Source organism: Chroicocephalus ridibundus, chromosome 21 (genome assembly GCF_963924245.1).
Source record: "Chroicocephalus ridibundus chromosome 21, bChrRid1.1, whole genome shotgun sequence".
Classification (NCBI taxonomy): domain Eukaryota; kingdom Metazoa; phylum Chordata; class Aves; order Charadriiformes; family Laridae; genus Chroicocephalus; species Chroicocephalus ridibundus.
This window is the reverse complement of record NC_086304.1, coordinates 3,653,159-3,670,747: the sequence shown is the minus strand read 5'-3', so window position 1 is coordinate 3,670,747 and position 17,589 is coordinate 3,653,159. Positions and strand designations below refer to the sequence as shown.

Genomic DNA, 17,589 nt, shown 5'->3' with positions numbered 1-17,589 from the left:
ACACTCAGGTGCTGTGGAGGCTGTGCCTGCAGAGGTCCCACGCAGTGACTCTTTTCTCTCTCCAACCAGGCCCCATGGTGGGGAGAGTATGGCAGTGGTACCCTGCCAGTTCTGTTCTTCGTGTCTCCTTCCCACGCACTTGCCCTCCAGAGGAAATGCTTTGGTCCTGCTGCTCTGGTTGTGCTTCAGGTAAAGGAGGAGGCAGCTCTTGTGCCACGCTCCTCCAACTGCCGTTGCAAGGACTCATGGAGCCTGCTTGCTGCTGAGCAGGGTTGGGTGTCCTGTGGAAATCCTGCCAAGTATGTGGTGGTGCCCGGTGTGCCAGCAGTCTGGATGGCCATAGCTAAGAGGAGGGCAGGAAAAGGGACGTGTATGGATTGGCCAGCACATGCCTTGGTCACCGGGGTGCCTCCAACTTTGCCAGAGGTGTCCAGCAGAGAGTGTTGGGAGGTGAATAGGCTTCATTCTTACCCACTGGTATTCTGCTGCTTAAGGCAAGTAGGGATGAAGGAGAGAAGGAAGATGGCAAAAGAGCCAGACAAACTTCTGCCAAGAGCAAAGCTCAACCGCTGAGAGAGGGTGTAAAACCCAAGAGCAGAGGTGCCTTGCCTAGAAAGGCGATGCCTAGTACAGTGTGAGTGGGCAGAGCATGAGAGAGTGCAAATGATGGTAGGGAGCCTCGCATGTGGATGTCCAGGCTGAAGCCTCAGGGTTGTGAGGAGACCTGCCCCATTCGTCAGGAAATACTGTAAAGGGATAGCCTGGAGGGCAAGGGGATGGCATCACCTGGTGAGGTGGGACACTCCTCATCACTGGCTGCATCATCTGCCTGTGCTGACGTGTCATTTCTCCTGGAAACATTTTGGCCTCTAATACAGTCACTTGAAAGGAGCCTGCGTGGTTAACTGGGCATATCATGAACAGGGAAATGAAAAGGCAGCTTTGCAGGGAACATAAGCAGTGTCCCCATTTCTTAAATTGTGATGCTTTGCATGCAAGATGAGCTTGTTGGTAAACACATTACATGCACAAAAGGTGCCTCTAGGCCTGGGGTGGTCTGGACCAGTATAAAAGCCAGTGCAACTGCAGGCTCCCTCATCCACTTCTCTTGCCTTCTCCTCCGTGGTGAACAAGGTGAGCCGCAACCAGCTTTGTCTCTCTCTTGTCTTTACCATTTTTCTCCTCTTTGTCTTTTGTCCTCAACTGAGTCTTTTTCTTGATGTAGCTTTTCCTGACAGTCTTGGTCCCTGATCCTGCTCCCATCATCTCAGTTGTCCTTGTTCTCCACTGAGGGGAGGTGGGACAAAGTCCTGGGCTCTCTCTGCAGGGAAACCTTGGAGACCGTGGTTCCTCATACTTTCTTCTTCCCCATGCAGCCTGTCCCTGCTCCCCAGCCTGTGCCTTTGCTCTTGCCGAGCAGGCTGTCAGACTGCACCTCACATAATGCCTTTTCTTTCCCTACCCTCTCTCCCAGGTGCACTTCCGTCCCACAGCCATGTCCTGCTACGATCTGTGCCGTCCCTGTGGCCCAACCCCACTCGCCAACAGCTGCAACGAGCCCTGTGTCAGGCAGTGCCAGGACTCCCGGGTGGTGATCCAGCCCTCTCCCGTGGTGGTGACCCTGCCAGGGCCCATCCTCAGCTCCTTCCCCCAGAACACCGCCGTGGGATCCACCACCTCTGCTGCTGTTGGCAGCATCCTGAGTGAGGATGGAGTGCCCATCAACTCCGGGGGCTTTGGCCTCTCTGGCCTTGGTGGCCGCTACTACGGCAGAAGGTGCCTGCCCTGCTAAAGCTGGGCCGGACGTCCAGTGAGTGCATCGACCAGGAAGCCCAGAGCCAGGTGCCCAACTCAGGACGCAGCTGGTGGCCAGGGTTTCCAGAGGGGTTGAGCACCCTCGTGTCCTCCTGCAAAGGAGGGAGGGAAGCAAGGTGCCAGCCTATGTCTTCTTCTTGTGCTCCTGCTTTTTTCTCCGCCTCATGAGTCCCTGGTGTCTCCAGCTGTCCTGTGCCATGGGTTCATCCTGAAGCGAGTTGAGAGGGGCCCTGCTCATCAGCCTCTCTCCGTGTGCGTGGGAGGAAGACGTGTGTCCCGTTGCTGTGATGCGGTGCCTGACTACCAGCTGCCCTTGTAGCAGCCTGGACCGGGTCCCTTCCACCATGCGCTGCTTTCTTTCACTCTTTAGGCTCATTAAAGTTTATGCTGCATTGTAGCTTGATGTCTCCTCGTGTTCCTTCCCTTCTGAGACAGCCAGCCAAGCTGTCCAGGGGCAAATGTGATGCTGTGGAGGGGATAAGGGTGGGCTCGTAAGGGTGAATGTTGGACCTCCGTTGTGCCCAAAGGAGCTGAGTGCTCTCAAGGCCATGGATATTGCGAAAGACATGAGACCGTGGAGTGGTAGGTGGTATTGTCTGAGTGTGCAAAGAGTGGCCAGGAGCTCCCACATGGGATATGTGAGTAACAACTGAGGTTGCATACTGGCTTCCAGTTGATGAGGCAAGCCGTTGACCTGCTGCAAGACATTTCTCTGCAGGCTATCGCCCAACTGGCCAAGGCTCTGATCGCATGTTACCACTCGCAATGTGACCCTGCCCTTCACTCCCCCAAGCACTCCTTCCAAACCCTGGAACTGCAGAAAGGCACAAAGGAATTGAAGGGCCACGTGGCAACCAGGGCAACTGTGTAAAGGGACATGTGAGCCCTCTACTAGCTTTTGCATCACGGTGATTGTTTGAGCTTAGGCGTGTAAAATGGGTAAGGGAGGGGGATGGATAGACAGGGATTGTCCTCCCTCATCTGAAAGCGATGGGTAGCGTCAGTGACATGTCCCGGAAACTCTGCAGAGAGCTACAAGGGAGCAGGAAAAGCATCTTTGGCCCCACTGGAGCAGTCTTGTGGTGAAAAGCATTAAGTGTTGCGGAGTCCTGCGTGTGTCACTGTGTCCTGAAGGGACTCGGCTCTGGATGAGGCATGCAGCAAATACTCCAGAAACCACACTCAGGTGCTGTGGAGGCCGTGCCTGCAGAGGTCCCACGCAGTGACTCTTTTCTCTCTCCAACCAGGCCCCATGGTGGGGAGAGTGTGGCAGTGGTACCCTGCCAGTTCTGTTCTTCGTGTCTCCTTCCCACGCACTTGCCCTCCAGAGGAAATACTTTGGTCCTGCTGCTCTGGTTGTGCTTCAGGTAAAGGAGGAGGCAGCTCTTGTGCCACGCTCCTCCAACTGCCGTTGCAAGGACTCATGGAGCCTGCTTGCTGCTGAGCAGGGTTGGGTGTCCTGTGGAAATCCTGCCAAGTATGTGGTGGTGCCCGGTGTGCCAGCAGTCTGGATGGCCATAGCTAAGAGGAGGGCAGGAAAAGGGACGTGTATGGATTGGCCAGCACATGCCTTGGTCACCGGGGTGCCTCCAACTTTGCCAGAGGTGTCCAGCAGAGAGTGTTGGGAGGTGAATAGGCTTCATTCTTACCCACTGGTATTCTGCTGCTTAAGGCAAGTAGGGATGAAGGAGAGAAGGAAGATGGCAAAAGAGCCAGACAAACTTCTGCCAAGAGCAAAGCTCAACCGCTGAGAGAGGGTGTAAAACCCAAGAGCAGAGGTGCCTTGCCTAGAAAGGCGATGCCTAGTACAGTGTGAGTGGGCAGAGCATGAGAGAGTGCAAATGATGGTAGGGAGCCTCGCATGCGGATGTCCAGGCTGAAGCCTCAGGGTTGTGAGGAGACCTGCCCCATTCGTCAGGAAATACTGTAAAGGGAGGGCCTGGAGGGCAAGGGGATGGCATCACCTGGTGAGGTGGGACACTCCTCATCACTGGCTGCATCATCTGCCTGTGCTGACGTGTCATTTCTCCTGGAAACATTTTGGCCTCTAATACAGTCACTTGAAAGGAGCCTGCGTGGTTAACTGGGCATATCATGAACAGGGAAATGAAAAGGCAGCTTTGCAGGGAACATAAGCAGTGTCCCCATTTCTTAAATTGTGATGCTTTGCATGCAAGATGAGCTTGTTGGTAAACACATTACATGCACAAAAGGTGCCTCTAGGCCTGGGGTGGTCTGGACCAGTATAAAAGGCAGTGCAACTGCAGGCTCCCTCATCCACTTCTCTTGCCTTCTCCTCCGTGGTGAACAAGGTGAGCCGCAACCAGCTTTGTCTCTCTCTTGTCTTTACCATTTTTCTCCGCTTTGTCTTTTGTCCTCAACTGAGTCTTTTTCTTGATGTAGCTTTTCCTGACAGTCTTGGTCCCTGATCCTGCTCCCATCATCTCAGTTGTCCTTGTTCTCCACTGAGGGGAGGTGGGACAAAGTCCTGGGCTCTCTCTGCAGGGAAACCTTGGAGACCGTGGTTCCTCATACTTTCTTCTTCCCCATGCAGCCTGTCCCTGCTCGCCAGCCTGTGCCTTTGCTCTTGCCGAGCAGGCTGTCAGACTGCACCTCACATAATGCCTTTTCTTTCCCTACCCTCTCTCCCAGGTGCACTTCCGTCCCACAGCCATGTCCTGCTACGATCTGTGCCGTCCCTGTGGCCCAACCCCACTCGCCAACAGCTGCAACGAGCCCTGTGTCAGGCAGTGCCAGGACTCCCGGGTGGTGATCCAGCCCTCTCCCGTGGTGGTGACCCTGCCAGGGCCCATCCTCAGCTCCTTCCCCCAGAACACCGCCGTGGGATCCACCACCTCTGCTGCTGTTGGCAGCATCCTGAGTGAGGATGGAGTGCCCATCAACTCCGGGGGCTTTAACCTCTCTGGCCTTGGTGGCCGCTACTACGGCAGAAGGTGCCTGCCCTGCTAAAGCTGGGCCGGACGTCCAGTGAGTGCATCGACCAGGAAGCCCAGAGCCAGGTGCCCAACTCAGGACGCAGCTGGTGGCCAGGGTTTCCAGAGGGGTTGAGCACCCTCGTGTCCTCCTGCAAAGGAGGGAGGGAAGCAAGGTGCCAGCCTATGTCTTCTTCTTGTGCTCCTGCTTTTTTCTCCGCCTCATGAGTCCCTGGTGTCTCCAGCTGTCCTGTGCCATGGGTTCATCCTGAAGCGAGTTGAGAGGGGCCCTGCTCATCAGCCTCTCTCCGTGTGCGTGGGAGGAAGACGTGTGTCCCGTTGCTGTGATGCGGTGCCTGACTACCAGCTGCCCTTGTAGCAGCCTGGACCGGGTCCCTTCCACCATGCGCTGCTTTCTTTCACTCTTTAGGCTCATTAAAGTTTATGCTGCATTGTAGCTTGATGTCTCCTCGTGTTCCTTCCCTTCTGAGACAGCCAGCCAAGCTGTCCAGGGGCAAATGGTATTCCACACAGGGCAAAGGGTGGCTGAAGTTTTGTGGTGGACTTGTGCCATTCTTGGGGGAACAGGAGGAGGGAAGGCTCACTATAATGATCACCTGGAAGGGACTTGCCTTTACACATGACAGAGCAATACAAAGTCATTCACATGCCCTTGTCCTGAATACCAGGCTTATTGTGACTCTCAGCAAACTCCTGAGAAGTTTTCCATGGCTCCAAGACATGTGTTATATGTGAGAAAGCGCCCAGGAGTTGTATCCCTTCAGTCTGTCTCGAGACCATCTCTCTATGACCCCCAGACCTTGTTCTGAACTACTCAGCAATGTTGGCAGACCACCACAGTCAGGGTTGGGGAGTCCCGCTTCAGGTAGAGTGAGGGGCACCTGCTGTGCTGTCCCATACGCTGTAGGATCCCCTACAGTGCCTTTCCCCAGAGCTAAAGTCCTCTCTTCCCTGAAAGCCAGCTGCTGCCAGTGAAACCCACGTGCCCTGCTGTGCAGGAAGGCCCTCAGGAGACACACTCTCCATCCACACTCATGAGCCATGCTGAGCTGACAGCAGAAGCACAGTGGGGTGAAAAGATCATGCTGGGAAGGGAAGGCAGCATCTGTGCAAGTGATCAGCGAGAGCAGGGTGCGGCAGGGCAGATGGCAGCCTTTGGGCAGATGCCCACCAGAGGCCCTGACTGAGGCAGCTTCACCGTCTGGGAGGAGACCCTGCCTGTGGATTGTGTGGGGCAGGGATATGATTGAAAGGAGACTCAGAAGGAAAGATGGATTTTCCACTTATGAAACAAATGGAAGCTTCCACCTTGCAGGAAGAAGTCCTTCCCCCCATTGTTGTGATAGGTGGAGCTGGTGTCCTGTGTCCCAGGGGCACAGGAGATTTCCTCTTCTTGCACATCAATGGCCTGAGTGCAGTAACAACAGGCCCAATGGCCCTGATGAGCCCCACCTGGGGTCTCTCCCGCCTCCTTCTTCCCTTTGACCCAGAGCTCGATTTAAGCTCTGTCTTGTGGCCTTGGTCTTTTCTTCAGCTGGGTGGCAGGAGTGTGAGGCTCCTGTTCTTCTGCAGGTTTGCCTCTGCCTACCCATGAGCCGCCTGGATCTGGAGCCCGTTTCCCACAGTTTTCCCATCCTCTTCGTGGGTCTGTCTGGTTGTTCTGGCTCTGGTCAGCAATCACTGGGCTCTGTTGACACGGGTTGCCATTGTTGGATCTGTTCCTGACCTGTGGGCTGACTGCCCTTATGATCACTCAGTTCTGCTTCATCGCTGTGAACCTGATGGTACTGTCAGGTACTGTCCAATGGGGCCATTGCCAGTAAGGGTGCTGCCCTCCTGGCCCTGTAATCATGCTCATCTCCTGGCTCCCACCCTGCAGGGAATAGCTGGCTCTCACAGAGCTCTTGCCTGCATTCCTTTTTGAATGGCCTTTTACCATGATCAGGTTAACACTATGCATCTTCTAAGCTTGCTTCATCATCATAAATGAGGAATTTGGCCTTGACCTCTGTGATTAGAGAGTTGCCTGTCTCTGGTGAAGTCCCACACTAACGGAGGAATGTGTTTTTTCTACCCTTTGCAATGAGGACCCAGTTGGGGTGTCAGAGGAGTTGAGCTTGTGCCCCAAGCAGGGCTGTCGTTCCTCTTGGGGACATTCAGCTCCTCTTCTGTCCCAGAAAATACAGTGCCGAGTGTTGAGTCTTTCCTTTAGCACGCATCTCTGGGGAGATCCTGACACCTGCTGCTCTCCAGGCTGTCTTTGCTGGCACTGCCAACCCTCCCTTGCTTCTGGGGAGAGTTGTGTGTTGTATGGAAATCTTGCTGAGTCTTTGGAACTGTGTTTGCTGTCCTGTCAGTACATAGAGCCACAGCAGAAGTTGAGGCATAGACCGTGGGGAGCAGGAAAGCGGAGGTATTTGTTCCCCAGAATGTGCCTTTGTTTTTGTGAGGCTTGCCAGTCTAACAGGAATGACAAAGCAATACTTGGTTATGGCAGAGCAACATCCTTCTTTGTGAAACTTGTGGTGACTGCGGCCATCTAGATGCTGCTGAGAGAGGGGAGAGGGAAAACAGCCTGGTTTATTACTTGGGAGAGCAATGCTTGATATCACAGAAGGGCAGAAGCCTAAGGGCAGAGCTGACATGCTGGGAAAACTGGTGCCCGAGACAACCTGAGTTGGTTAATAGGGAAAGCTGAGGATATGGATGGCCCTCACATAGGAACCTTGTTGGAAGCCTGGTCTTTAATGATAGGTTGGAAGGAAACGCAGACCCATATATTAAGACAAAACCTCAAAAAAAAGGCCCCAGGAGGGTGAGAGGCTGTGATTACCTAGTGAGGCAGGCCATCTCCTTCTCTTTGTCTTCATCTTCGTCCTTCATTGCTGTGTCATTTCCCCGGAAACAATTTTGGCCTCTAATACTATCACTTGAAAGGAGCCTGCGTGGCTGAACAGGCATGTCATGAACAGGGAAATGAAAAGGCAGCTTTGCAGGGAACATAAGCAGTGTCCCCATTTCTTAAATTTTGATGCTTTGCATGCAAGATGAGCTTGTTGGTAAACACATTACATGCACAAAAGGTGCCTCTAGGCCTGGGGGTGTCTGGACCAGTATAAAAGCCAGTGCAACTGCAGGTTCCCTCATCTGCTTCTCTTGCCTTCTCCTCCGTGGTGAATAAGGTGAGCTGCAACTGCCTTTCCTCTTTCTTGTCTTTTGTTCTCCTCTTTTTCTTTTGGCCTCAGTCAGGTCTTGTTTTTTTTCATGTACATTCTGCTGAGAGCCTTCCTACTTGATCCTGCTCCAATCATCTTTCTTATCCTTGTTATCCACACAGCGTAGATGGGAGAATGTCTTGGGCTTTCTTTGCAGGGAAACCTTAGGGATCAGCGATCTTGCATCTCCCTTCCTCCCGAGGCAGCCTGTTCCTACTCCCCAGCCTGTGCCTTTGCTCTTGCCGAGCAGGCTGTCAGACTGCACCTCACATAATGCCTTTTCTTTCCCTACCCTCTCTCCCAGGTGCACTTCCGTCCCACAGCCATGTCCTGCTACGATCTGTGCCGTCCCTGTGGCCCAACCCCACTCGCCAACAGCTGCAACGAGCCCTGTGTCAGGCAGTGCCAGGACTCCCGGGTGGTGATCCAGCCCTCTCCCGTGGTGGTGACCCTGCCCGGACCCATCCTCAGCTCCTTCCCCCAGAACACCGCCGTGGGATCCACCACCTCTGCTGCTGTTGGCAGCATCCTGAGTGAGGATGGAGTGCCCATCAACTCCGGGGGCTTTAACCTCTCTGGCCTTGGTGGCCGCTACTACGGCAGAAGGTGCCTGCCCTGCTAAAGCTGGGCCGGACGTCCAGTGAGTGCATCGACCAGGAAGCCCAGAGCCAGGTGCCCAACTCAGGACGCAGCTGGTGGCCAGGGTTTCCAGAGGGGTTGAGCACCCTCGTGTCCTCCTGCAAAGGAGGGAGGGAAGCAAGGTGCCAGCCTATGTCTTCTTCTTGTGCTCCTGCTTTTTTCTCCGCCTCATGAGTCCCTGGTGTCTCCAGCTGTCCTGTGCCATGGGTTCATCCTGAAGCGAGTTGAGAGGGGCCCTGCTCATCAGCCTCTCTCCGTGTGCGTGGGAGGAAGACGTGTGTCCCGTTGCTGTGATGCGGTGCCTGACTACCAGCTGTCCTTGTAGCAGCCTGGACCGGGTCCCTTCCACCATGCGCTGCTTTCTTTCACTCTTTAGGCTCATTAAAGTTTATGCTGCATTGTAGCTTGATGTCTCCTCGTGTTCCTTCCGTTCTGAGACAGCCAGCCAAGCTGTCCAGGGGCAAATGTGATGCTGTGGAGGGGATAAGGGTGGGCTCGTAAGGGTGAATGTTGGACCTCCGTTGTGCCCAAAGGAGCTGAGTGCTCTCAAGGCCATGGATATTGCAAAAGACATGAGACCGTGGAGTGGTAGGTGGTATTGTCTGAGTGTGCAAAGAGTGGCCAGGAGCTCCCACATGGGATATGTGAGTAACAACTGAGGTTGCATACTGGCTTCCAGTTGATGAGGCGAGCCGTTGACCTGCTGCAAGACATTTCTCTGCAGGCTATCGCCCAACTGGCCAAGGCTCTGATCGCATGTTACCACTCGCAATGTGACCCTGCCCTTCACTCCCCCAAGCACTCCTTCCAAACCCTGGAACTGCAGAAAGGCACAAAGGAATTGAAGGGCCACGTGGCAGCCAGGGCAACTGTGTAAAGGGACATGTGAGCCCTCTACTAGCTTTTGCATCATGGTGATTGTTTGAGCTTAGGCGTGTACAATGGGTAAGGGAGGGGGATGGACAGACAGGGATTGTCCTCCCTCATCTGAAAGCGATGGGTAGCGTCAGTGACATGTCCCGGAAACTCTGCAGAGAGCTACAAGGGAGCAGGAAAAGCATCTTTGGCCCCACTGGAGCAGTCTTGTGGTCAAAAGCATTAAGTGTTGCGGAGTCCTGCGTGTGTCACTGTGTCCTGAAGGGACTCGGCTCTGGATGAGGCATGCAGCAAATACTCCAGAAACCACACTCAGGTGCTGTGGAGGCCGTGCCTGCAGAGGTCCCACGCAGTGACTCTTTTCTCTCTCCAACCAGGCCCCATGGTTGGGAGAGTGTGGCAGTGGTACCCTGCCAGTTCTATTCTTCGTGTCTCCTTCCCACGCACTTGCCCTCCAGAGGAAATGCTTTGGTCCTGCTGCTCTGGTTGTGCTTCAGGTAAAGGAGGAGGCAGCTCTTGTGCCACGCTCCTCCAACTGCCGTTGCAAGGACTCATGGAGCCTGCTTGCTGCTGAGCAGGGTTGGGTGTCCTGTGGAAATCCTGCCAAGTATGTGGTGGTGCCCGGTGTGCCAGCAGTCTGGATGGCCATAGCTAAGAGGAGGGCAGGAAAAGGGACGTGTATGGATTGGCCAGCACATGCCTTGGTCACCGGGGTGCCTCCAACTTTGCCAGAGGTGTCCAGCAGAGAGTGTTGGGAGGTGAATAGGCTTCATTCTTACCCACTGGTATTCTGCTGCTTAAGGCAAGTAGGGATGAAGGAGAGAAGGAAGATGGCAAAAGAACCAGACAAACTTCTGCCAAGAGCAAAGCTCAACCGCTGAGAGAGGGTGTAAAACCCAAGAGCAGAGGTGCCTTGCCTAGAAAGGCGATGCCTAGTACAGTGTGAGTGGGCAGAGCATGAGAGAGTGCAAATGATGGTAGGGAGCCTCGCATGCGGATGTCCAGGCTGAAGCCTCAGGGTTGTGAGGAGACCTGCCCCATTCGTCAGGAAATACTGTAAAGGGAGGGCCTGGAGGGCAAGGGGATGGCATCACCTGGTGAGGTGGGACACTCCTCATCACTGGCTGCATCATCTGCCTGTGCTGACGTGTCATTTCTCCTGGAAACATTTTGGCCTCTAATACAGTCACTTGAAAGGAGCCTGCGTGGTTAACTGGGCATATCATGAACAGGGAAATGAAAAGGCAGCTTTGCAGGGAACATAAGCAGTGTCCCCATTTCTTAAATTGTGATGCTTTGCATGCAAGATGAGCTTGTTGGTAAACACATTACATGCACAAAAGGTGCCTCTAGGCCTGGGGTGGTCTGGACCAGTATAAAAGCCAGTGCAACTGCAGGCTCCCTCATCCACTTCTCTTGCCTTCTCCTCCGTGGTGAACAAGGTGAGCCGCAACCAGCTTTGTCTCTCTCTTGTCTTTACCATTTTTCTCCTCTTTGTCTTTTGTCCTCAACTGAGTCTTTTTCTTGATGTAGCTTTTCCTGACAGTCTTGGTCCCTGATCCTGCTCCCATCATCTCAGTTGTCCTTGTTCTCCGCTGAGGGGAGGTGGGACAAAGTCCTGGGCTCTCTCTGCAGGGAAACCTTGGGGACCGTGGTTCCTCATATTTTCTTCTTCCCCATGCAGCCTGTCCCTGCTCCCCAGCCTGTGCCTTTGCTCTTGCCGAGCAGGCTGTCAGACTGCACCTCACATAATGCCTTTTCTTTCCCTACCCTCTCTCCCAGGTGCACTTCCGTCCCACAGCCATGTCCTGCTACGATCTGTGCCGTCCCTGTGGCCCAACCCCACTCGCCAACAGCTGCAACGAGCCCTGTGTCAGGCAGTGCCAGGACTCCCGGGTGGTGATCCAGCCCTCTCCCGTGGTGGTGACCCTGCCCGGACCCATCCTCAGCTCCTTCCCCCAGAACACCGCCGTGGGATCCACCACCTCTGCTGCTGTTGGCAGCATCCTGAGTGAGGATGGAGTGCCCATCAACTCCGGGGGCTTTAACCTCTCTGGCCTTGGTGGCCGCTACTACGGCAGAAGGTGCCTGCCCTGCTAAAGCTGGGCCGGACGTCCAGTGAGTGCATCGACCAGGAAGCCCAGAGCCAGGTGCCCAACTCAGGACGCAGCTGGTGGCCAGGGTTTCCAGAGGGGTTGAGCACCCTCGTGTCCTCCTGCAAAGGAGGGAGGGAAGCAAGGTGCCAGCCTATGTCTTCTTCTTGTGCTCCTGCTTTTTTCTCCGCCTCATGAGTCCCTGGTGTCTCCAGCTGTCCTGTGCCATGGGTTCATCCTGAAGCGAGTTGAGAGGGGCCCTGCTCATCAGCCTCTCTCCGTGTGCGTGGGAGGAAGACGTGTGTCCCGTTGCTGTGATGCGGTGCCTGACTACCAGCTGTCCTTGTAGCAGCCTGGACCGGGTCCCTTCCACCATGCGCTGCTTTCTTTCACTCTTTAGGCTCATTAAAGTTTATGCTGCATTGTAGCTTGATGTCTCCTCGTGTTCCTTCCCTTCTGAGACAGCCAGCCAAGCTGTCCAGGGGCAAATGTGATGCTGTGGAGGGGATAAGGGTGGGCTCGTAAGGGTGAATGTTGGACCTCCGTTGTGCCCAAAGGAGCTGAGTGCTCTCAAGGCCATGGATATTGCAAAAGACATGAGACCGTGGAGTGGTAGGTGGTATTGTCTGAGTGTGCAAAGAGTGGCCAGGAGCTCCCACATGGGATATGTGAGTAACAACTGAGGTTGCATACTGGCTTCCAGTTGATGAGGCAAGCCGTTGACCTGCTGCAAGACATTTCTCTGCAGGCTATCGCCCAACTGGCCAAGGCTCTGATCGCATGTTACCACTCGCAATGTGACCCTGCCCTTCACTCCCCCAAGCACTCCTTCCAAACCCTGGAACTGCAAAAAGGCACAAAGGAATTGAAGGGCCACGTGGCAGCCAGGGCAGCTGTGTAAAGGGACATGTGAGCCCTCTACTAGCTTTTGCATCATGGTGATTGTTTGAGTTTAGGCGTGTACAATGGGTAAGGGAGGGGGATGGACAGACAGGGATTGTCCTCCCTCATCTGAAAGCGATGGGTAGCGTCAGTGACATGTCCCGGAAACTCTGCAGAGAGCTACAAGGGAGCAGGAAAAGCATCTTTGGCCCCACTGGAGCAGTCTTGTGGTCAAAAGCATTAAGTGTTGCGGAGTCCTGCGTGTGTCACTGTGTCCTGAAGGGACTCGGCTCTGGATCAGACATGCAGCAAATACTCCAGAAACCACACTCAGGTGCTGTGGAGCCCGTGCCTGCAGAGGTCCCACGCAGTGACTCTTTTCTCTCTCCAACCAGGCCCCATGGTGGGAAGAGTGTGGCAGTGGTACCCTGCCAGTTCTGTTCTTCGTGTCTCCTTCCCACGCACTTGCCCTCCAGAGGAAATACTTTGGTCCTGCTGCTCTGGTTGTGCTTCAGGTAAAGGAGGAGGCAGCTCTTGTGCCACGCTCCTCCAACTACCGTTGCAAGGACTCATGGAGCCTGCTTGCTGCTGAGCAGGGTTGGGTGTCCTGTGGAAATCCTGCCAAGTATGTGGTGGTGCCCGGTGTGCCAGCAGTCTGGATGGCCATAGCTAAGAGGAGGGCAGGAAAAGGGACGTGTATGGATTGGCCAGCACATGCCTTGGTCACCGGGGTGCCTCCAACTTTGCCAGAGGTGTCCAGCAGAGAGTGTTGGGAGGTGAATAGGCTTCATTCTTACCCACTGGTATTCTGCTGCTTAAGGCAAGTAGGGATGAAGGAGAGAAGGAAGATGGCAAAAGAGCCAGACTAACTTCTGCCAAGAGCAAAGCTCAACCGCTGAGAGAGGGTGTAAAACCCAAGAGCAGAGGTGCCCTGCTTAGAAAGGCGATGCCTAGTACAGTGTGAGTGGGCAGAGCATGAGAGAGTGCAAATGATGGTAGGGAGCCTCGCATGCGGATGTCCAGGCTGAAGCCTCAGGGTTGTGAGGAGACCTGCCCCATTCGTCAGGAAATACTGTAAAGGGAGGGCCTGGAGGGCAAGGGGATGGCATCACCTGGTGAGGTGGGACACTCCTCATCACTGGCTGCATCATCTGCCTGTGCTGACGTGTCATTTCTCCTGGAAACATTTTGGCCTCTAATACAGTCACTTGAAAGGAGCCTGCGTGGCTGAGCAGGCATATCATGAACAGGGAAATGAAAAGGCAGCTTTGCAGGGAACATAAGCAGTGTCCCCATTTCTTAAATTGTGATGCTTTGCATGCAAGATGAGCTTGTTGGTAAACACATTACATGCACAAAAGGTGCCTCTAGGCCTGGGGTGGTCTGGACCAGTATAAAAGCCAGTGCAACTGCAGGCTCCCTCATCCACTTCTCTTGCCTTCTCCTCCGTGGTGAACAAGGTGAGCCGCAACCAGCTTTGTCTCTCTCTTGTCTTTACCATTTTTCTCCTCTTTGTCTTTTGTCCTCAACTGAGTCTTTTTCTTGATGTAGCTTTTCCTGACAGTCTTGGTCCCTGATCCTGCTCCCATCATCTCAGTTGTCCTTGTTCTCCACTGAGGGGAGGTGGGACAAAGTCCTGGGCTCTCTCTGCAGGGAAACCCTGGGGACTGTGGTTCCTCATACTTTCTTCTTCCCCATGCAGCCTGTCCCTGCTCCCCAGCCTGTGCCTTTGCTCTTGCCGAGCAGGCTGTCAGACTGCACCTCACATAATGCCTTTTCTTTCCCTACCCTCTCTCCCAGGTGCACTTCCGTCCCACAGCCATGTCCTGCTATGATCTGTGCCGTCCCTGTGGCCCAACCCCACTCGCCAACAGCTGCAACGAGCCCTGTGTCAGGCAGTGCCAGGACTCCCGGGTGGTGATCCAGCCCTCTCCCGTGGTGGTGACCCTGCCCGGACCCATCCTCAGCTCCTTCCCCCAGAACACCGCCGTGGGATCCACCACCTCTGCTGCTGTTGGCAGCATCCTGAGTGAGGATGGAGTGCCCATCAACTCCGGGGGCTTTAACCTCTCTGGCCTTGGTGGCCGCTACTACGGCAGAAGGTGCCTGCCCTGCTAAAGCTGGGCCGGACGTCCAGTGAGTGCATCGACCAGGAAGCCCAGAGCCAGGTGCCCAACTCAGGACGCAGCTGGTGGCCAGGGTTTCCAGAGGGGTTGAGCACCCTCGTGTCCTCCTGCAAAGGAGGGAGGGAAGCAAGGTGCCAGCCTATGTCTTCTTCTTGTGCTCCTGCTTTTTTCTCCGCCTCATGAGTCCCTGGTGTCTCCAGCTGTCCTGTGCCATGGGTTCATCCTGAAGCGAGTTGAGAGGGGCCCTGCTCATCAGCCTCTCTCCGTGTGCGTGGGAGGAAGACGTGTGTCCCGTTGCTGTGATGCGGTGCCTGACTACCAGCTGTCCTTGTAGCAGCCTGGACCGGGTCCCTTCCACCATGCGCTGCTTTCTTTCACTCTTTAGGCTCATTAAAGTTTATGCTGCATTGTAGCTTGATGTCTCCTCGTGTTCCTTCCCTTCTGAGACAGCCAGCCAAGCTGTCCAGGGGCAAATGTGATGCTGTGGAGGGGATAAGGGTGGGCTCGTAAGGGTGAATGTTGGACCTCCGTTGTGCCCAAAGGAGCTGAGTGCTCTCAAGGCCATGGATATTGCAAAAGACATGAGACCGTGGAGTGGTAGGTGGTATTGTCTGAGTGTGCAAAGAGTGGCCAGGAGCTCCCACATGGGATATGTGAGTAACAACTGAGGTTGCATACTGGCTTCCAGTTGATGAGGCGAGCCGTTGACCTGCTGCAAGACATTTCTCTGCAGGCTATCGCCCAACTGGCCAAGGCTCTGATCGCATGTTACCACTCGCAATGTGACCCTGCCCTTCACTCCCCCAAGCACTCCTTCCAAACCCTGGAACTGCAAAAAGGCACAAAGGAATTGAAGGGCCACGTGGCAGCCAGGGCAGCTGTGTAAAGGGACATGTGAGCCCTCTACTAGCTTTTGCATCATGGTGATTGTTTGAGTTTAGGCGTGTACAATGGGTAAGGGAGGGGGATGGACAGACAGGGATTGTCCTCCCTCATCTGAAAGCGATGGGTAGCGTCAGTGACATGTCCCGGAAACTCTGCAGAGAGCTACAAGGGAGCAGGAAAAGCATCTTTGGCCCCACTGGAGCAGTCTTGTGGTCAAAAGCATTAAGTGTTGCGGAGTCCTGCGTGTGTCACTGTGTCCTGAAGGGACTCGGCTCTGGATCAGACATGCAGCAAATACTCCAGAAACCACACTCAGGTGCTGTGGAGCCCGTGCCTGCAGAGGTCCCACGCAGTGACTCTTTTCTCTCTCCAACCAGGCCCCATGGTGGGAAGAGTGTGGCAGTGGTACCCTGCCAGTTCTGTTCTTCGTGTCTCCTTCCCACGCACTTGCCCTCCAGAGGAAATACTTTGGTCCTGCTGCTCTGGTTGTGCTTCAGGTAAAGGAGGAGGCAGCTCTTGTGCCACGCTCCTCCAACTGCCGTTGCAAGGACTCATGGAGCCTGCTTGCTGCTGAGCAGGGTTGGGTGTCCTGTGGAAATCCTGCCAAGTATGTGGTGGTGCCCGGTGTGCCAGCAGTCTGGATGGCCATAGCTAAGAGGAGGGCAGGAAAAGGGACGTGTATGGATTGGCCAGCACATGCCTTGGTCACCGGGGTGCCTCCAACTTTGCCAGAGGTGTCCAGCAGAGAGTGTTGGGAGGTGAATAGGCTTCATTCTTACCCACTGGTATTCTGCTGCTTAAGGCAAGTAGGGATGAAGGAGAGAAGGAAGATGGCAAAAGAGCCAGACTAACTTCTGCCAAGAGCAAAGCTCAACCGCTGAGAGAGGGTGTAAAACCCAAGAGCAGAGGTGCCCTGCTTAGAAAGGCGATGCCTAGTACAGTGTGAGTGGGCAGAGCATGAGAGAGTGCAAATGATGGTAGGGAGCCTCGCATGCGGATGTCCAGGCTGAAGCCTCAGGGTTGTGAGGAGACCTGCCCCATTCGTCAGGAAATACTGTAAAGGGAGGGCCTGGAGGGCAAGGGGATGGCATCACCTGGTGAGGTGGGACACTCCTCATCACTGGCTGCATCATCTGCCTGTGCTGACGTGTCATTTCTCCTGGAAACATTTTGGCCTCTAATACAGTCACTTGAAAGGAGCCTGCGTGGCTGAGCAGGCATGTCATGAACAGGGAAATGAAAAGGCAGCGTTGCAGGGAACATAAGCAGTGTCCCCATTTCTTAAATTGTGATGCTTTGCTTGCATGCAAGATGAGCTTGTTGGTAAACACATTACATGCACAAAAGGTGCCTCTAGGCCTGGGGTGGTCTGGACCAGTATAAAAGCCAGTGCAACTGCAGGCTCCCTCATCCACTTCTCTTGCCTTCTCCTCCGTGGTGAACAAGGTGAGCCGCAACCAGCTTTGTCTCTCTCTTGTCTTTATCATTTTTCTCCTCTTTGTCTTTTGTCCTCAACTGAGTCTTTTTCTTGATGTAGCTTTTCCTGACAGTCTTGGTCCCTGATCCTGCTCCCATCATCTCAGTTGTCCTTGTTCTCCGCTGAGGGGAGGTGGGACAAAGTCCTGGGCTCTCTCTGCAGGGAAACCTTGGGGACCGTGGTTCCTCATATTTTCTTCTTCCCCATGCAGCCTGTCCCTGCTCCCCAGCCTGTGCCTTTGCTCTTGCCGAGCAGGCTGTCAGACTGCACCTCACATAATGCCTTTTCTTTCCCTACCCTCTCTCCCAGGTGCACTTCCGTCCCACAGCCATGTCCTGCTACGATCTGTGCCGTCCCTGTGGCCCAACCCCACTCGCCAACAGCTGCAACGAGCCCTGTGTCAGGCAGTGCCAGGACTCCCGGGTGGTGATCCAGCCCTCTCCCGTGGTGGTGACCCTGCCAGGGCCCATCCTCAGCTCCTTCCCCCAGAACACCGCCGTGGGATCCACCACCTCTGCTGCTGTTGGCAGCATCCTGAGTGAGGATGGAGTGCCCATCAACTCCGGGGGCTTTAACCTCTCTGGCCTTGGTGGCCGCTACTACGGCAGAAGGTGCCTGCCCTGCTAA

General features: G+C 54.7%; 4 protein-coding genes and 2 pseudogenes across 4 annotated transcripts; all 6 read left to right on the top strand.

The window, feature by feature from the left end:
- Nucleotides 1-1,066: 1,066 nt before the first annotated feature.
- On the top strand, nucleotides 1,067-1,792 carry LOC134525920 (feather beta keratin-like). Its single transcript, XM_063357232.1, has 2 exons — nucleotides 1,067-1,127; nucleotides 1,488-1,792. Exon 2 carries the CDS (start codon nucleotides 1,496-1,498, stop codon nucleotides 1,790-1,792), a length of 297 nt encoding a protein of 98 aa, XP_063213302.1. The 5' UTR covers nucleotides 1,067-1,127; nucleotides 1,488-1,495.
- A 2,225-nt stretch (nucleotides 1,793-4,017) lies between these two features.
- Nucleotides 4,018-4,785, top strand: LOC134525919 (feather beta keratin-like; annotated as a pseudogene).
- Nucleotides 4,786-7,841: 3,056 nt separating this feature from the next.
- On the top strand, nucleotides 7,842-8,606 carry LOC134525795 (feather beta keratin-like; annotated as a pseudogene).
- Nucleotides 8,607-10,873: 2,267 nt separating this feature from the next.
- Nucleotides 10,874-11,599, top strand: LOC134525896 (feather beta keratin-like). Its single transcript, XM_063357208.1, has 2 exons — nucleotides 10,874-10,934; nucleotides 11,295-11,599. The coding sequence occupies exon 2, from the start codon at nucleotides 11,303-11,305 to the stop codon at nucleotides 11,597-11,599; it is 297 nt and encodes a 98-aa protein (XP_063213278.1). The 5' UTR covers nucleotides 10,874-10,934; nucleotides 11,295-11,302.
- Nucleotides 11,600-13,866: 2,267 nt separating this feature from the next.
- LOC134525897 (feather beta keratin-like) lies at nucleotides 13,867-14,592 on the top strand. Its single transcript, XM_063357209.1, has 2 exons — nucleotides 13,867-13,927; nucleotides 14,288-14,592. Exon 2 carries the CDS (start codon nucleotides 14,296-14,298, stop codon nucleotides 14,590-14,592), a length of 297 nt encoding a protein of 98 aa, XP_063213279.1. The 5' UTR covers nucleotides 13,867-13,927; nucleotides 14,288-14,295.
- Nucleotides 14,593-16,863: 2,271 nt separating this feature from the next.
- On the top strand, nucleotides 16,864-17,589 carry LOC134525801 (feather beta keratin-like). Its single transcript, XM_063357028.1, has 2 exons — nucleotides 16,864-16,924; nucleotides 17,285-17,589. Exon 2 carries the CDS (start codon nucleotides 17,293-17,295, stop codon nucleotides 17,587-17,589), a length of 297 nt encoding a protein of 98 aa, XP_063213098.1. The 5' UTR covers nucleotides 16,864-16,924; nucleotides 17,285-17,292.

Bases quoted from the DNA above. Each gene is read 5' to 3' on its own strand.
- LOC134525801 (XM_063357028.1), top strand. From the start codon at position 17,293: ATGTCCTGCTACGATCTGTGCCGTCCCTGTGGCCCAACCCCACTCGCC.
- LOC134525897 (XM_063357209.1), top strand. From the start codon at position 14,296: ATGTCCTGCTATGATCTGTGCCGTCCCTGTGGCCCAACCCCACTCGCC.
- LOC134525920 (XM_063357232.1), top strand. From the start codon at position 1,496: ATGTCCTGCTACGATCTGTGCCGTCCCTGTGGCCCAACCCCACTCGCC.
- LOC134525896 (XM_063357208.1), top strand. From the start codon at position 11,303: ATGTCCTGCTACGATCTGTGCCGTCCCTGTGGCCCAACCCCACTCGCC.